This window comes from Syngnathus typhle, unplaced genomic scaffold (genome assembly GCF_033458585.1).
Source record: "Syngnathus typhle isolate RoL2023-S1 ecotype Sweden unplaced genomic scaffold, RoL_Styp_1.0 HiC_scaffold_88, whole genome shotgun sequence".
Classification (NCBI taxonomy): domain Eukaryota; kingdom Metazoa; phylum Chordata; class Actinopteri; order Syngnathiformes; family Syngnathidae; genus Syngnathus; species Syngnathus typhle.
In genome coordinates, this window is record NW_026871994.1 from 215605 (window position 1) to 231387 (window position 15783).

Genomic DNA, 15783 nt, shown 5'->3' on the forward strand with positions numbered 1-15783 from the left:
AGTCTTTGGTATGACTCGGCCGGGGTTTGAACCCACAACCTTCCGTCCGTCTCAGGGCGGACACTCTACCACTAGGCCACTGAGCTGGTCAAATAAGATGATCCTTTATTATTCCCTCAATGGGGAAACTCCTGTGTAAGCAGCAGTACACTTAACATATACACACACACACACGCATGTGGAGAAGGGGGTAAAAGATTTTAAAAAGTAAAAGATATATATAATTAAAAAAATATGGACAGTATATACACAATATAAATAAATATTAGATAGAAAAATAGTGCAAAGGAAGAAAAAAAACTGTGCAAAAAATAAAGCAGGTAAAAAGAGTATGAGGTAGACAGATATTGCACGTTAATATTCTTTGTGTGACATGTGAAGAGATTGACAATAAAGCTGACTTTTGACTTTTTTGACTTTTTGATTATTGCACGTAATTATTGTCCGTTAGCTACAGTGATAAGCCTGGTTGTCCAGTCTGATGGCAGCAGGGAGGAAGGACCTGCGTGCGATGCCTCTCGGTGGGTCATCGTGGGTGACGAAGCCGGTCACTGATGGAGCTCTCCAGGGCTCTGACAGTCTCATGAAGGGGGTGGGAGATGTTGTCCATGATGGAGGACAGCTTAGCCACCCTCCTCCTCTCCCCTACCACCTCCACACGGTCCAGACTGCAGCCCAGGACAGAGCCGGCTTTTTTCACCACCTTGTCCAGCCTCTTTGTTTGCTACTTGGCACTATGATCATTTAGTAACTGCGTAGCTAAATTCCCTTGTCTCCTAAACATACGCATGGGTCACTGTTTATCTTGGAAATTGGCCGCACATTGCTGCAGGCCGCATTTTGTGTGTGTCGCTGGAATTACCAAAGCCGTGTGTTATTATTTAATAAATGCACCCTGTGTTCTATTTCCTGTCTTACAGTCTTAAGTCACCGAAGCGGAATCCAAATGTGAGAGACCTCCTCTGCTTGCGGTTGGAAGTCACGTTATGAAGACGTCACAGCTTGGCTTTGGCCAATTGATCCCTCAGCTCCAGCCAGGCGAGGGTGGAATAGCTGCAACTGATACTGAGTCCGACGTCAGCGCCACATATACTCCCTGAGTCGACAGCGGCGGGGGCCGAAGATTTCGATGCATTTAATGATTTAGAGTGACACGGATGTTTTGATCAACGTGTTATTTATGTTATATTTATTTGAATAACTGTTCATTTTACGTCAGTTCCTCGTTTGTGTTTATGTAACGTTACAATACCGTATGCGTATCGTTTAGGCTGTTGTTGCCTATTCGTGTCTGTTCTTGATGTTGGATTTTATCGAATTAAGTTCCGCCAAACATGCGACTTACGTTTTTTTTCTTTTTTATTATGCATTTTATGGCTGTTGTTGCGACTTGTACTCCTGAGCGACGGAAAACACTGTAGTTAGCAATCAGTAGACCAGCTTAAAAAAAATGTATGTTGATGTAACAGAACATATGTCTATACACGCGGTTGAAATGAAAGAGTGGGTTGTTAACACAAATGAACATTGAAATATTAAACATTTCTTTGAAGTTATGAACCTTGTGCGTTCTCCATTGAGCCTCTGACCTGGCCAAGCTGTTTCAGAACTCCAGGTCCCAGCCTGACTCGTCATCAGGGGGAGGGCCCTCGGTGTCCAGGGGGAAGTCATCAAAGTTGCTGTTGTCCAACGGGCCGTCCACCTGATGGCAAAAGCGTACAGCGCCGCAGAGCAAAACACCTTCAGCGGCGGGCGGTTTGTCACGCTCGGCATGCCGCGTCTTTGACGACGTCACAGTTGCTCAGCTGTGATTGGGTTAACTGAACAACCGTGACATTATTTTTCTGCAAGCAGCAGCAAAATGCACAAAGCCCTCCGATGGATCAAAGATTTGGCTGTCGCGTCATATTCTTCGAGCTGACTGCCTCTCGGAGCTCACGTGCAATCTTGGCTGGGGCTACCGTGGCGAGCCCTGCAGACGGCAAAGCGCTTCCAGCCCACGCAACCGAGGTGCCTCTAAAGGGGCGCCAACTCACCCTTGGCATAAAGGGACAGTCCAAGGTTCCCTGGCGGAGGCCATCCCAGTTGAAGCCCTCGAACCACCTGATTGCAGGAAGAAGAGGAGGGACAATGAGGGCGCGGACGACCGCCGGCCTGCACGTTATGTTACTCACTTGTGCTTCTGAATGTCCTTTACGCCGTTCTTCTGGTTCCCGAGACGTTCCGAGGGGTTGTCCCTGACACACACACACGCGCTTGCTTACGACGGCCATATTCAGCACTCGAATTCTATCATCTCCTCTACGTCTGCTCCCTTCTCGCCCAAACAGCTCTGACGTGAGCCGACTGTGAACGAGCCGCAGTCGACACCAACTGGCGCCCCGATGAGCAATTGGACGTCAATCCAAACGGAGCGCGGCGGGCGAGAAGAGCGCCCTAAGTGTGCCTTCTGTGAGCGCACAATTTGGGGCCGCTGCGCAAACTGGCCCTCTTGCGACCCCACCTCTCTTAACTAAGAAGGGCAAATACTTGGTAGCCTTTGCTGGGCCACAACCTGCAGAGTCTCTTGATGAGGTTTGCGGCACTCTTGGTGATCTTTTTGGGGAATTCCACCATGTCGATCCCCCTCAAGATGATGTTGTACGTCTTCATGGGGTCCGAGCCGGAAAACGGCGGACTGCGGGACCGACCGGGAAGGGATCAACGCGCTGCCGAAGCCCGCACGATCACGCCAATGCGCACAAGACCGCCCACCCACCTACCTTCCGCTGAGAAGCTCAAAGACCAGGATCCCCAGGGACCAGCAGTCGGCCGAGCTGTCGTGACCTTTGTTGAGGATGATCTCGGGGGCCACGTACTCGGGGGTCCCGCAGAAGGTCCAGGTCTTCTTCCCCAAGCCCACCTTCTTAGCGAAGCCAAAAATCCACCTAGCGGCCGGACGCACGCACGCACGCCCGCGCCGCGCCCTCCGTTAGCGTCACGCCGCCGCTGTTGACGAGCGCCTTGAAGACTCACCAACTTGGCGTAGCCTCTGTGGTCAAGGATGATATTCTCCGGCTTGAGGTCTCGGTAGATGATCCCTTTACAGTGGAGCTCCGCCAGAGCCTCGATAACGCACGTCGTGTAGAATCTTGTGGTCCCGTCGTCAAAGGAGCCCCTGGTGGCACAGAAAGGGACAGCACGCTTGCGACGTCGGCGTTTGGGCCCATCTTTGTGACTTTCAAAGAACGCGGCCGGCGGTGCCTTCGCACACAGCGACAACGTGCTCATCCCGACCCGACACCCACCTGTCTCTTAAGAGCGTCCACAGCTCTCCGCCAAGACAAACCTCTAGCAGCATATACAAGTATTTGGGGTCCCGGAAGGTGCGGTACAACCTGCGGACAGGGACGCATTACTGTGCTTCAGAACAGCTGGCGGTGGCCACTTATGAGTAGGGGTGTGACGATGCATCGATATAATGCTCTACGATTTGTTGGCATCGATGCTAAACGTAAACATCGATCTATATCGCCCGTTTTTGACCTCAGACATTAGACGCGACTTTATTTTGAAATCCAGTTCATTGTTGCTTGCTTCCTCTTTCCGGGAGCAGCGCGCGGCGTGTTGTGTTGTGAGCAGAGCAGGCACGTGAAAGGGGAGCCGACAACTACGCGGCTCCTGGGCTGGTGCTATGGCTAGTGTCCAAGAAGACAAGGACATTCGTTCCCCTTTGGGCTTCAAGTCATTCATTTGGAAGCACTTTGTAATTTCCTAAATAAAGAGTTTGCAGTACCTTGTTGATTTTGCGTATGAATTGTTATAAATCAGGATATTGTTCTATATTTATCGTAGAGCACTATATCGTGATGTATCGTGAATGAATCACAGCAGGCTTTAAGATATGAATTGTTATAAATCAGGATATTGTTCTATATCGATCGTAGAGCACTATACCGTGATGTATCGTGAATGAATCACAGCAGGCTTTAAGATATCGGCAAATATCGTATCGTGGTTCTTTGTATCGATATATCGTATCGTGACAAAACCCGCGATTTACACCCCTACTTATGAGGGGAAAAGAAACAATGGGCTTGAGGCCGCTGGCACGCGGGCACCTCAAACCTGCGCTTGGCACCCCACGAGCTGGACTTGTACTTTGCCTGCTTTGGACATGAACGGAGGGACTAAACAGTGACCTGATGATGAAGGGGCTGTTGACTTCCATCATGATGCGGCGTTCCGACAGGATGTGCTCCTGCTGCCTGGTGTCCAGAATGTGGCGCTTCTTCAACACTTTGAGGGCGAAGGAGCGCCCAGCGTCTCTCTTGAGCTGCACCTGAAGGCGACGCGGCCACACGTCACCACGCGTCGGCACCACGGCCGCCGGCGCGGGGACCCACCCACCAGCTCCACGCGGCTGAAGCCACCCATGCCCAAGGTGCAGACCACGGCAAGGTCGTCGAGCGTCACGCCGGAGAAGAAGTCGTCCTCAGCCGGGCACCTGCGCACATGCGTTAGTGCATCGTTGCCTCGACGTCAATAGAGAGTTCGTCGGCGATGTACACCACTTACTTGGCTTTGACGTGCTCGTCGTCTCCCTGCTGGCGGTCCACTTCCTCTAAGCCGCCGATCAGCTGCTTGAAGGACCTGCGGAACAAAGGAGAGTGCCGTGAGGCAGCATGAACCCGACTGAGGAGCGGCCTCACTCCTTCAGATGATGTGGAAAACACACAAGGACGCCAAAGACTCTGTTTTTTAGGACTCTAAATATTCTTTTGATTTTGCTTTGTGTCGAGCAAGTTTCTGCAAGTTTCTGCCGCATTTGCTTCCGTGAAGGCATGACAGTGGCTGCTGGGATAAACAATGACTACTCAGCCATGCACGATGTTTGCCTTGTCTGATGTGAAAGGATGGAACGTGGGAGGAGGCCGTACGCACATCTTCCCTACGAGACAGGAAAGGCAGCACGTTAAATGGATGGCGGGAAGGCACGGGCGACGGCGACGTGAACGGCGTAGCGCGCTTTCACCCTTTCAGCGCTTGCTCGCCAAACCAGTCGCCTTTGGACAGCGTCTTCACCGGCACCTGCTGACCACTGGGGGCGGTCTGCTGCCACACCGTCACCTGCACATGCTCACAAGTGAGATTTTGCACGAAGGAAGCCAAAAGTCATACCTTGTGAGGCCGTGCAAAGTAAAAGTGAGCAGACTTTGCCCAATCCACTTTGGCAGCGCACCTTACGGGCAGGCACGGAACGAGTAGAAAAGCTCACCTGCCCTTCACTGATAATGAAGAAGGTGTCTCCCGTGGCGCCCTGCCGGATGATGTAGTCGCCATTGCTATAGTGAGTCTGATGTGCGCAGACACACACACACACACGGGGGGTCAGATGACCAGAGAGTGACACGTGCAGGCGGGTCTGGACTCACCTCCTCCAGAACATCAGCCAGCTTGCTGAGAACGTCCTCTGGAAGGGCCTGGAAGGACGGAACGCTAGCGACAGGGAGACGCCACGTCATTTGGACGTCAGGCTGCTGCCATGTCACGACGTCAAGGTTACCTGCGCAGGAAGTCCGTGTACTGGGAATGCTTGATGAGGCCGGTCCTCATCATAATGGTCTGAAAGCCCTGGCGATCAATGGCCCACAACTTGATGTCGGTCAGAGCTGCACACACGCACATGTGCATGCGCGCACACGCACGCACGCACACGCACACACACACGCTGGAAGATGACGCCTGGACTCCGGTCCTAGCTTCAGGGGGCGCTGTCGTGTGCACTGTGGTGTACCCGTCACTGTAGCCGTGCGCGTGCAGTTGTACAAGATGGCGAGCTCGCCAAAGACTTTGCCGGGGCCGATGGTGCACAGCTTTTTGCCTTCTTTGCTCACCTCCACCATGCCCTCTGTGGACGGACGCAAAAGGGAAAACGGGAGCCGTGACTCGGAAGCAAAAGCTGCAGTGACCCACCCTCCAGAACAAAGACGCTAGATCCGTCGTCGCCCTCCTGGATGACGCAGCAGCCTTTGTCCAGGCTGGTGGGCCGCATGCAGTCCAAGATGGTGAGGATCTGGAAACAGGGCGGACGTCAAAGCGTGAGCAAAACAGACGCCAAGTGGGGGGTGAGGGTGGAGGTGTGGTGGGGGGGGGTGGTTGGGGTCTTCTCACCTGTCCATGTTCCAGATGCTTCATGAAGTCATTGTCCATCAGCGCTCTCTGGATCAGCTCGCTGGACCTGCACGCAAACACACCCTGGCTCCAATGGGGCAGGCACCTTTCTCAGGGCCGGCCTTCTCGGTCTTCCACGACCCCGACCGAGAGGCAGCCTCGGCTTGAGGTAGGAAGCGTCGCCTCTGCGCAACACACACTCCTCACGGCTCTTTTTTTTTTTTCACAGCGGAAAGGAATGGTCCGAACCGCAGATGTAACGATTGAAAAGAGTCTGCAAAACACAGAACAAAAATAACATAAGCTCACTCTTTGCTCTTGCAGTAGCTGGTGAGCGTGACGTCGGTGAGTCGGGCAGGATCCAGAGCGCTGGGTTCTGCCGATATGGCCTGTCTCTTGGTGCGCTGAGGCTCATCGAGTGACGGTGCTGGCATTGCTGGAGCGCCACCTGCTGGATGCAACAAAAAAAGGTGAAGAAAATGTTAAAAAAAAACATAACCTCCGCCCGGGCGGACCTCAACAGTTCAGTGACTCAGGAGAACGTTTTGTCACACCTGCGTCGGGTGTCTGTGCAGCGGCAGTATCGTCGGTGCCCGGCATCAAACTACGATGACGGTCCAGCTCGGCCCGCAAATGGCCAATCAGGAGATCTTTGGCATCCAGTTCTGACTCCAGCTCCTCAATCAGCGCGTCTCGCTCCGTCAGCTCCTCAATCTTCCGCTGCAACGCCACTTGCAGGTCACGCAGCATGCCGCCGCCTCTCTTTGTTGCCGCCATCAGCCGAGTGCTCATGCCCTACAAGAAAGAGACTCTTTGTTGCCGCCATCAGCCTAGTGCCCGTGCCCTACAAGGAAGAGACTCGTGTGCAGTCAGACGCGCGCAGACGTGGTTGCACAGGTCAATCCACGGTTTCCATACAAAGGAGCTGATGAGGAGAGCTTAAGTGTGGCTCGGAATAAAACAACTTAGTGTAGGCGCAAAAATAATAATAATGCATTCAATTCATATAGTGTTTTTCAAGGATCCAAAGACGCTTCAATGCTCTGTCTGTTGGTTTTCATTCAGCCTGACCAATTCCGGCTTAAAAACAGCCCAGTTTGGTTCTAAATTGGACCAACCCAAGTACAGTGAAACCTTGGCTTACGAACATCTATGTATACTTGGCAACTTTTTGGGGTCTTGAGATGGTTTTCCCCCTCTGAGTCATTGTCTCCTTTTGTCCTCCCTCTATCGTTCACAGAGTCCTTTGACCATGTGTTGGTTGTTGGGTTTCACTTTCAAAGAGGACTAAGTAAAAAAAAAAGTTTTTTTAAAGAGGACGAAACAAACCTCCTTGTTGTGACTTCAGCACGCTTCTGGAATGAGGATTTGGAAGAATGTTCTGTCGGCGCGTCCTCGGATGAGCTACTCACACGTGCATGCGCACAGGTGACTTTGACAGCTCCTCCTCAGAAAAAAGAGAAAAAAAAGAGCAAAGAATCTGCCACAAATCTTTGCGTTGAAGAAACCGAAGAACTGTGAGCGAAACATTTAGCTTGTGTCAGAAGTCATCAAAGATACAAAGCGTGTATGATTTGGCAAAGGATAAACATATCAACCCACCCCGAACTATAGGCCTGGGACTGAGGTCCGCCACAAGCTCACACAACTTCATAGTACATACATTTGTGGTCGGTCACTCAACCGCGCAGAAGAAATAAATATCCTCCGAACCCGATGGTCGACTTTTGTGCGCTGTCTGCTCTGCCGCTAGGGGGCGGCCGCGCGGGAGGGCGAGCAACGAGTGTGCTCCGATTACTCGGACGAAGAAGGCTTCCGCAGACGAATAACATGGCGGCGCCCGAGAGCGGCGAGCAAGCGAGCCAATTGGAATTGTATCCTTGGATTGCAGTGATGTTGAAGCGTCGAGAGTTCTCTTTGCAGTTTCAGCCAAACTAGCAATAAGGTTATCGCGTCTCCGACGTCTCTGGGCCTGATTCTCCGCGAGCGAGCTTGGCTTCTTTCCTGAGCGCTGACGTCGAGTCACTCGCACACGTTTCCTTGACCCTCCCCTTTTCTAGCTCGCTGCAAGTTCCCTTCCAGTCGGCGCGCCAGGCCGCTGTGGCTCTGCGCTCGCTGAGTCCCGACCGCGAGCCCCGGCGAGGAGGCGTCCGCAAGCGGCTGACGCTCGCCGGGAGTGTGCTCAGCGCGTGAGGAGCCTTCGCCCGGCCCCGCTGCCGTCGCCCGCACGCCCACCCGCCAGTGACCTCTTGTGACCTTTTCAGGAAGTGGCGTGCAGAGCAAGCTCGCGTCCTTCGCGTATCCGTCAACTCCTTCCTGGAGCACCTCGGCCTGGTCTTGGAGACCATGCGTGCCTTTCCCGCCGACGTCGGACAGGATCCTCACAACGTTCTTGGTCGTCCACCTTCGATGGACACGCGAGGGCCCGCCTTCATGGAAAACTTCAGCGAGCCGATGCTGCGTTCTTGATTTAAAGTTTTTAGCGTTAAGCATGTTTATCCTTTTTTTTCCTAAGTTGATTTCATCGCGCGCTTGATTACTGGCGTCAGCTATTGCCCAAAATGTCGCCACGAGCTGCTGTAGACGCAAGGCAGCCAAGCCAGCGCTCCGTTGGTTTTGCTCTGACCATTGTGCTCGTCTGCGTTGGGGCAGGGTATTTTTGGTTCTTATTTAAATGTTTTTCCCCTGATCTCACGTGTGCTTCATGTGTAAATGTACGTATCATTTTGCTTTGAATAAAAACAGAAGTCGCCTGCCTTTTTCTTTTTTTTTCTGGTTTGCTTCCTTTGTTCAGTTTGTGTCAAAGTACAAATGAAATCGCAGGGGTGTGACGGACCTGCCGAACCGCAAAAGGTGACACCTGGCTTCACTTGAAGTGTCCTGCCGTTTCTTCCTTGGGTCCTTCCCCGTTTCCTTCCGTCCTGGATCAAAAGTCGTCGTCGTTGCAAATGTCCAAGTAGACGTCAAAGGCTTCTCGGTTGCAGTTTCCGTCGGGCGTGAAGACGTACTTGTGGAAGGTGCCGTCCACGCAGATGGCTGCCATAGAGAGCAAAGGAAATGTTAGAGGCAAAATGTGGCTGGTGCGCAGCAAACGACGACCCCTCCCTCGGACCGATGAAGGAGTTGACGTTCTTGGATGTGTTCTTCCCGAAGGCGCAGATGCAGGCGCACTCGGCGGGCACGGTGAAGCTGGCCAGCGACCACTGGCTGTCCACGTACTGGCCGATGACGGGGCCCACCTTGCCCACGCGCGCCAACCTGGCAGGCGCACACGCACGTTGAAGAGGGAGTGGGCGAGGGAGCGGGGCGGCGGCCTTACGCGGAGCGGCGGTCTTACGCGGAGCGGCGGTTAAGTTTGGTGTCTTTCAGGGCGAAGATGTGGACCGTCCCTTTGTCACTGGATGCGCACAAGAAGGACGAGTCGTGACTGAAGTTGAGGCTGTGCAGGTGCGGGGAGGGGACATGGTCAGCGGTGAGCAAACCTACAATTAAAAAAAATAATAATAATAAGGGGGGGGGCACGCTTACCAGTAGAGCGTGGCGGGGTCGGTGCCTCGCCGCAGCTCCACCAGTTTGTCGCGGCTGCTGGTGTCAAAGAGGCGTATGAGCGTCCCCTTGCGAGAGGCCGAGGCGGCCACGCTTCCCGGCTGGTTGAGCGCCAGGCAGGCGATCTCGCTCTGGTGCGCGTTGATGGTGAACGGCGCCGACGACGTCCCGGGCTTGCTGTTGGACAGGTCCTGGAGGGCGGGAGCGGACTAATGACGGCGACGCAGGCTCTCCCACGTACGCTTGGAAGTGTGAGGGGCAATTTACCGCCAGCTGCAGACTTCCACATTTGTGTCCCGGGAAAACCAGCAGCTGCTTGTCCAGACTCGGACACAAGTCGCACAGACCTGGTGGAAAAGCAGACGCTAATAAAAGGAAGCCGCGCGACTGACTGGCCGAGCGCTCGCTGGCTCACTCGCTCACCTTTGGGGTTGTCGCGCGTATCAAACTCAAAGAGCTTGAGCGGCTTGTCGGGAAAGCTGTACAAATAGATCCTGTTCTTCAACACCATGACAATCCTGGGAGGAGGCAGCCCGCCAATTTGTTTGCTTTCAACGTTTGCGCTCCTCTCGGCCAGTTTAGCGAGCCGCCGCCACTCACTTGTCGTGTCGCATCCGGACCGCCAGCACCGGCTTGGTGAAGGTGAACTCCAGGACCAGCTTGTCTTTGGCGTCTCGGGAATCGCACGCGTCATCCCAGATCAGCACTGAAAAGTCACACCGGTTGGCTTCATGGTCGTGCTCGCCCAATTCAAAAGGCACCCACCGGATATCTCAGAGAACTTGGGGCTGACTCCGCCCCCGACCACGGCCAGCAGGTTGGAGCGATGCAGCATGGAGCACGACGCCACGCTGCCCACCTGCTCGTGATCTGCAAAGCAGACGGCGGGCCACGTTAGCAGGCGCCCGGCCAGCGCCGAGCAGCAAGACGCTCACCCAAGTGGCCCTTCTCCATCAAAGGCTCCACATTGTAAATGCGCACACCAGACTCCATGGAGCAGCAGAAACAACCTAAAAGCAAAGCAACGACTGTCACATCTCCAATCCGGTCATGCATTTTCAACATGGCGTGTGGCGTTCAGGACTCTCGGCCTAAATTGTCAGTCTGTGGGAATGGCCCGTTGTCTACTTGGTTTCCAGTCCTTGCCCAAAGCAGCCGGGCTAGGCTACAGCGATACCTGTTCTGCGGATGGACGAGTAGGGGGCACACTGCAAACGATTTTGGAGCGATCTGGCAAAAAATGCCCGTCGCATGTTGATCAAATTTTCTTTGAAACATTGCTCGTGCCTGCAAAGACTGGCTGGAAGCGCGTTACGATTTATAGACCAGAAATAGACGTCTAAAATAGGTTGATTTTTAGATCTAAAATAGGTTGATATATAAGACCTAAAATAGACGCCTAAATTAGGTTGATTTATAGACCCTTAGGTTGATTTATAGACCTAAAGTAGACGCTTAAAATAGGTTTATTTTTAGATCTAAAATAGGTTGATATATAGACCTAAAATAGACGATTTATAGACCAGAAATAGACGTCTAAAATAGGTTGATTTTTAGATCTAAAATAGGTTGATATATAGACCTAAAATAGACGATTTATAGACCAGAAAAAGACGTCTAAAATAGGTTGATTTTTAGATCTAAAATAGGTTGATATATAGACCTAAAATAGACGCCTAAATTAGGTTGATTTATAGACCCTTAGGTTGATTTATAGACCTAAAGTAGACGTTTAAAATAGGTTTATTTTTTGAGATCTAAAATAGGTTGATATACAGACCTAAAATAGACGATTTATAGACCAGAAATAGACGTCTAAAATAGGTTGATTTTTAGATCTAAAATAGGTTGATATATAGACCTAAAATAGACGCCTAAATTAGGTTGATTTATAGACCCTTAGGTTGATTTATAGACCTAAAGTAGATAATTAAAATAGGTTGATTTATAGACCAGAAATAGACGTCTAAAATAGGTTGATTTTTAGATCTAAAATAGGTTGATATATAGACCTAAAATAGACGCCTAAATTAGGTTGATTTATAGACCCTTAGGTTGATTTATAGACCTAAAGTAGACGTTTAAAATAGATCTAAAATAGGTTGATTTATAGACCAGAAATAGACGTCTAAAATAGGTTGATTTTTAGATCTAAAATAGGTTGATATATAGACCTAAAATAGACGCCTAAATTAGGTTGATTTATAGACCTAAAGTAGATGTTCAAAATAGGTTTATTTATATATCTAAAATAGGTTGATTTATAGACCAGAAATAGACGTCTAAAATAGGTTGATTTTTTAGATCTAAAATAGGTTGATATATAGACCTAAAATATACGCCTAGATTAGGTTGATTTATAGACCTAACGTAGACGTTTAAAATAGGTTTAATTATAGATCTCAAATAGACCAGAAATAGACGTCTAAAAAAGGTTGATTTTTAGATCTAAAATAGGTTGATATATAGACCTAAAATAGACGATTTATAGACCAGAAATAGACGTCTAAAATAGGTTGATTTTTAGATCTAAAATAGGTTGATATATAGACCTAAAATAGACGCCTAAATTAGGTTGATTTATAGACCCTTAGGTTGATTTATAGACCTAAAGTAGACGTTTAAAATAGATCTAAAATAGGTTGATTTATAGACCAGAAATAGACGTCTAAAATAGGTTGATTTTTAGATCTAAAATAGGTTGATATATAGACCTAAAATAGACGCCTAAATTAGGTTGATTTATAGACCCTTAGGTTGATTTATAGACCTAAAGTAAACGTTTAAAATAGATCTAAAATAGGTTGATTTATAGACCAGAAATAGACGTCTAAAATAGGTTGATTTTTAGATCTAAAATAGGTTGATATATAGACCTAAAATAGACGCCTAAGTTAGGTGTATTTATAGACCCTTAGGTTGATTTATAGACCTAAAGTAGACGTTTAAAATAGGTTTAATTATAGATCTGAAATAGACCAGAAATAGACGTCTAAAATAGGTTGATTTTTAGATCTAAAATAGGTTGATATATAGACCTAAAATAGACGATTTATAGATCAGAAATATACGTCTAAAATAGGTTGATTTTTAGATCTGAAATAGGTTGACATATAGACCTAAAATACATGCCTAAATTAGGTTGATTTATAGACCCTTAGGTTGATTTATAGACCTAAAGTAGACGTTTAAAATAGGTTGATTTTTAGATCTAAAATAGGTTGATATATAGACCTAAAATAGACGATTTATAGACCAGAAATAGACGTCTAAAATAGGTTGATTTTTAGATCTAAAATAGGTTGATATATAGACCTAAAATAGACGCCTAAATTAGGTTGATTTATAGACCCTTAGGTTGATTTATAGACCTAAAGTAGACGTTTAAAATAGATCTAAAATAGGTTGATTTATAGACCAGAAATAGACGTCTAAAATAGGTTGATTTTTAGATCTAAAATAGGTTGATATATAGACCTAAAATAGACGCCTAAATTAGGTTGATTTATAGACCCTTAGGTTGATTTATAGACCTAAAGTAGACGTTTAAAATAGATCTAAAATAGGTTGATTTATAGACCAGAAATAGACGTCTAAAATAGGTTGATTTTTTAGATCTAAAATAGGTTGATATATAGACCTAAAATAGACACCTAGATTAGGTTGATTTATAGACCCTCAGGTTGATTTATAGACCTAACGTAGACGTTTAAAATAGGTTTATTTATAGATCTAAAATAGGTTGATTTATAGACCAGAAATAGACGTCTAAAATAGGTTGATTTTTAGATCTAAAATAGGTTGATATATAGACCTAAAATAGACGCCTAAATTAGGTTGATTTATAGACCCTTAGGTTGATTTATAGACCCTTAGGTTGATTTATAGACCTAAAGTAGACGTTTAAAATAGATCTAAAATAGGTTGATTTATAGACCAGAAATAGACGTCTAAAATAGGTTGATTTTTAGATCTAAAATAGGTTGATATATAGACCTAAAATAGACGCCTAAATTAGGTTGATTTATAGACCCTTAGGTTGATTTATAGACCTAAAGTAGACGTTTAAAATAGGTTTATTTATAGATCTAAAATAGACCAGAAATAGACGTCTAAAATAGGTTGGTTTTTAGATCTAAAATAGGTTGATATATAGACCTAAAATAGACGCCTAAATTAGGTTGATTTATAGACCCTTAGGTTTATTTATAGACCTAAAGTAGATGTTTAAAATAGATCTAAAATAGGTTTATTTATAGACCAGAAATAGACGTCTAAAAAAGGTTGATTTTTAAACAAAAAATAGACGTCTAAAAAAGGTTGATTTTTAAACCAAAAATAGACGTCTAAAATAGGTTAATTTTTAAACCAGAAATAGACGTCTAGAATAGATTGATTTTTAAACCAGAAATAGACGTCTAGAATAGATTGATTTTTAGATCTAAAATAGGTTGATATATAGACCTAAAATAGACACCTAAATTAGGTTGATTTATAGACCCTTAGGTTGATTTATAGACCTAAAGTAGACGTTCAAAATAGGTTTATTTATAGATCTAAAATAGGTTGATTTATAGACCAGAAATAGAAGTCTAAAATAGGTTGATTTTTTAGATCTAAAATAGGTTGATATATAGACCTAAAATAGACGCCTAGATTAGGTTGATTTATAGACCCTTAGGTTGATTTATAGACCTAACGTAGACGTTTAAAATAGGTTTATTTTTTTAGATCTAAAATAGGTTGATATACAGACCTAAAATAGACGATTTATAGACCAGAAATAGACGTCTAAAATAGGTTGATTTTTAGATCTAAAATAGGTTGATATATAGACCTAAAATAGACGCCTAAATTAGGTTGATTTATAGACCTTTAGGTTGATTTATAGACCTAAAGTAGACGTTTAAAATAGGTTTATTTTTAGATCTAAAATAGGTTGATATATAGACCTAAAATAGACGATTTATAGACCAGAAATAGACGTCTAAAATAGGTTGATTTTTAGATCTAAATTAGGTTGATTTATAGACACTTAGGTTGATTTATAGACCTAACGTAGACATTTAAAATAGGTTTATTTATAGATTTAAAATAGACCAGAAATAGACGTCTAAAATAGGTTGATTTTTAGATCTAAAATAGGTTGATATATAGACATAAAATAGACGCCTAAATTAGGTTGATTTATAGACCCTTAGGTTGATTTATAGACCTAAAGTAGACGTTTAAAATAGATCTAAAATAGGTTGATTTATAGACCAGAAATAGACGTCCAAAATAGGTTGATTTTTAGATCTAAAATAGGTTGATATATAGACCTAAAATAGACGCCTAAATTAGGTTTATTTATAGACCCTTAGGTTTATTTATAGACCTAAAGTAGACGTTTAAAATAGGTTTAATTATTGATCTCAAATAGACCAGAAATAGACGTCTAAATTAGGTTGATTTTTAGATCTAAAATAGGTTGATATATAGACCTAAAATAGACGATTCATAGACCAGAAATTGACGTCTAAAATAGGTTGATTTTTAGATCTAAAATAGGTTGATATAAAGACCTAAAATAGACGCCTAAATTAGGTTGATTTATAGACCCTTAGGTTGATTTATAGACCAAAAGTAGACGTTTAAAATAGGTTTATTTTTAGATCTAAAATAGGTTGATATATAGACCTAAAACAGACGATTTATAGACCAGAAATAGACGTCTAAAATAGGTTGATTTTTAGATCTAAAATAGGTTGGTATATAGACCTAAAATAGACGCCTAAATTAGGTTGATTTATAGACCTAAAGTAGACGTTTAAAATAGATCTAAAATAGGTTGATTTATAGACCAGAAATAGACGTCTAAAATAGGTTGATTTTTAGATCTAAAATAGGTTGATATATAGACCTAAAATAGACGCCTAAATTAGGTTGATTTATAGACCCTTAGGTTGATTTATAGACCTTAAGTAGAAGTTTAAAATAGGTTTAATTATAGATCTCAAATAGACCAGAAATAGACGTCTAAAATAGGTTTATTTTTAGATCTAAAATAGGTTGATATATAGACCTAAAATAGACGATTTATAG

At 45.8% G+C, this 15783-nt stretch overlaps 3 protein-coding genes across 5 annotated transcripts; 1 reads left to right on the forward strand and 2 right to left on the reverse strand.

The window, feature by feature from the left end:
- Window positions 1-678: 678 nt before the first annotated feature.
- Window positions 679-6945, reverse strand: LOC133148418 (cGMP-dependent protein kinase 1-like). Of its 2 annotated transcripts, none has more exons than XM_061271493.1 (21): window positions 6708-6945; window positions 6463-6601; window positions 6154-6220; window positions 5956-6055; window positions 5777-5890; window positions 5546-5651; window positions 5415-5478; window positions 5258-5335; window positions 5015-5109; window positions 4862-4930; window positions 4558-4632; window positions 4390-4486; window positions 4182-4321; window positions 3288-3377; window positions 3020-3157; window positions 2763-2927; window positions 2555-2677; window positions 2175-2237; window positions 2037-2103; window positions 1562-1702; window positions 679-1096 (listed from the first exon to the last, which is right to left on the reverse strand). In XM_061271493.1, exons 1-20 carry the CDS (start codon window positions 6943-6945, stop codon window positions 1604-1606), a joined length of 2127 nt encoding a protein of 708 aa, XP_061127477.1. In that variant the 3' UTR covers window positions 679-1096; window positions 1562-1603. The 2 variants fall into 2 exon arrangements, with proteins under 2 accessions (XP_061127477.1, XP_061127476.1); XM_061271492.1 differs by having other exon boundaries at window positions 6463-6604.
- A 536-nt stretch (window positions 6946-7481) lies between these two features.
- On the reverse strand, window positions 7482-10795 carry LOC133148415 (WD repeat domain phosphoinositide-interacting protein 4-like). Of its 2 annotated transcripts, XM_061271490.1 has the most exons (10): window positions 10635-10795; window positions 10465-10569; window positions 10300-10405; window positions 10123-10217; window positions 9967-10046; window positions 9682-9890; window positions 9491-9592; window positions 9266-9411; window positions 8990-9189; window positions 7482-7597 (listed from the first exon to the last, which is right to left on the reverse strand). In XM_061271490.1, exons 1-9 carry the CDS (start codon window positions 10762-10764, stop codon window positions 9080-9082), a joined length of 1083 nt encoding a protein of 360 aa, XP_061127474.1. In that variant the 5' UTR covers window positions 10765-10795; the 3' UTR covers window positions 7482-7597; window positions 8990-9079. The 2 variants fall into 2 exon arrangements, with proteins under 2 accessions (XP_061127474.1, XP_061127473.1); XM_061271489.1 differs by having other exon boundaries at window positions 7483-7600; window positions 8990-9411.
- On the forward strand, window positions 7896-8910 carry LOC133148416 (EKC/KEOPS complex subunit LAGE3-like). Its single transcript, XM_061271491.1, has 3 exons — window positions 7896-8027; window positions 8214-8342; window positions 8418-8910. Exons 1-3 carry the CDS (start codon window positions 7984-7986, stop codon window positions 8620-8622), a joined length of 378 nt encoding a protein of 125 aa, XP_061127475.1. The 5' UTR covers window positions 7896-7983; the 3' UTR covers window positions 8623-8910.
- Window positions 10796-15783: the final 4988 nt, after the last annotated feature.

Bases quoted from the DNA above. Each gene is read 5' to 3' on its own strand.
- LOC133148418 (XM_061271492.1), bottom strand. From the start codon at position 6,945: ATGAGCACTCGGCTGATGGCGGCAACAAAGAGAGGCGGCGGCATGCTG. The intron at 5,336-5,414 runs GTGAGTCCAGAC...TGCGCACATCAG, and splicing joins TGGCTGATGTTCTGGAGGAG to ACTCACTATAGCAATGGCGA. The intron at 3,378-4,181 runs GTCACTGTTTAG...CCCTGTCCGCAG, and splicing joins AACAGCCCCTTCATCATCAG to GTTGTACCGCACCTTCCGGG.
- LOC133148415 (XM_061271489.1), bottom strand. From the start codon at position 10,764: ATGTTGAAAATGCATGACCGGATTGGAGATGTGACAGTCGTTGCTTTG. The intron at 10,218-10,299 runs GTGAGTGGCGGC...GCCTCCTCCCAG, and splicing joins GTCCGGATGCGACACGACAA to GATTGTCATGGTGTTGAAGA. The intron at 9,593-9,681 runs GTAAGCGTGCCC...GCACCTGCACAG, and splicing joins GACCCCGCCACGCTCTACTG to CCTCAACTTCAGTCACGACT.
- LOC133148416 (XM_061271491.1), top strand. From the start codon at position 7,984: ATGGCGGCGCCCGAGAGCGGCGAGCAAGCGAGCCAATTGGAATT. The intron at 8,028-8,213 runs GTATCCTTGGAT...CCCCTTTTCTAG, and splicing joins CAAGCGAGCCAATTGGAATT to CTCGCTGCAAGTTCCCTTCC. The intron at 8,343-8,417 runs GTGAGGAGCCTT...TGACCTTTTCAG, and splicing joins GCCGGGAGTGTGCTCAGCGC to GAAGTGGCGTGCAGAGCAAG.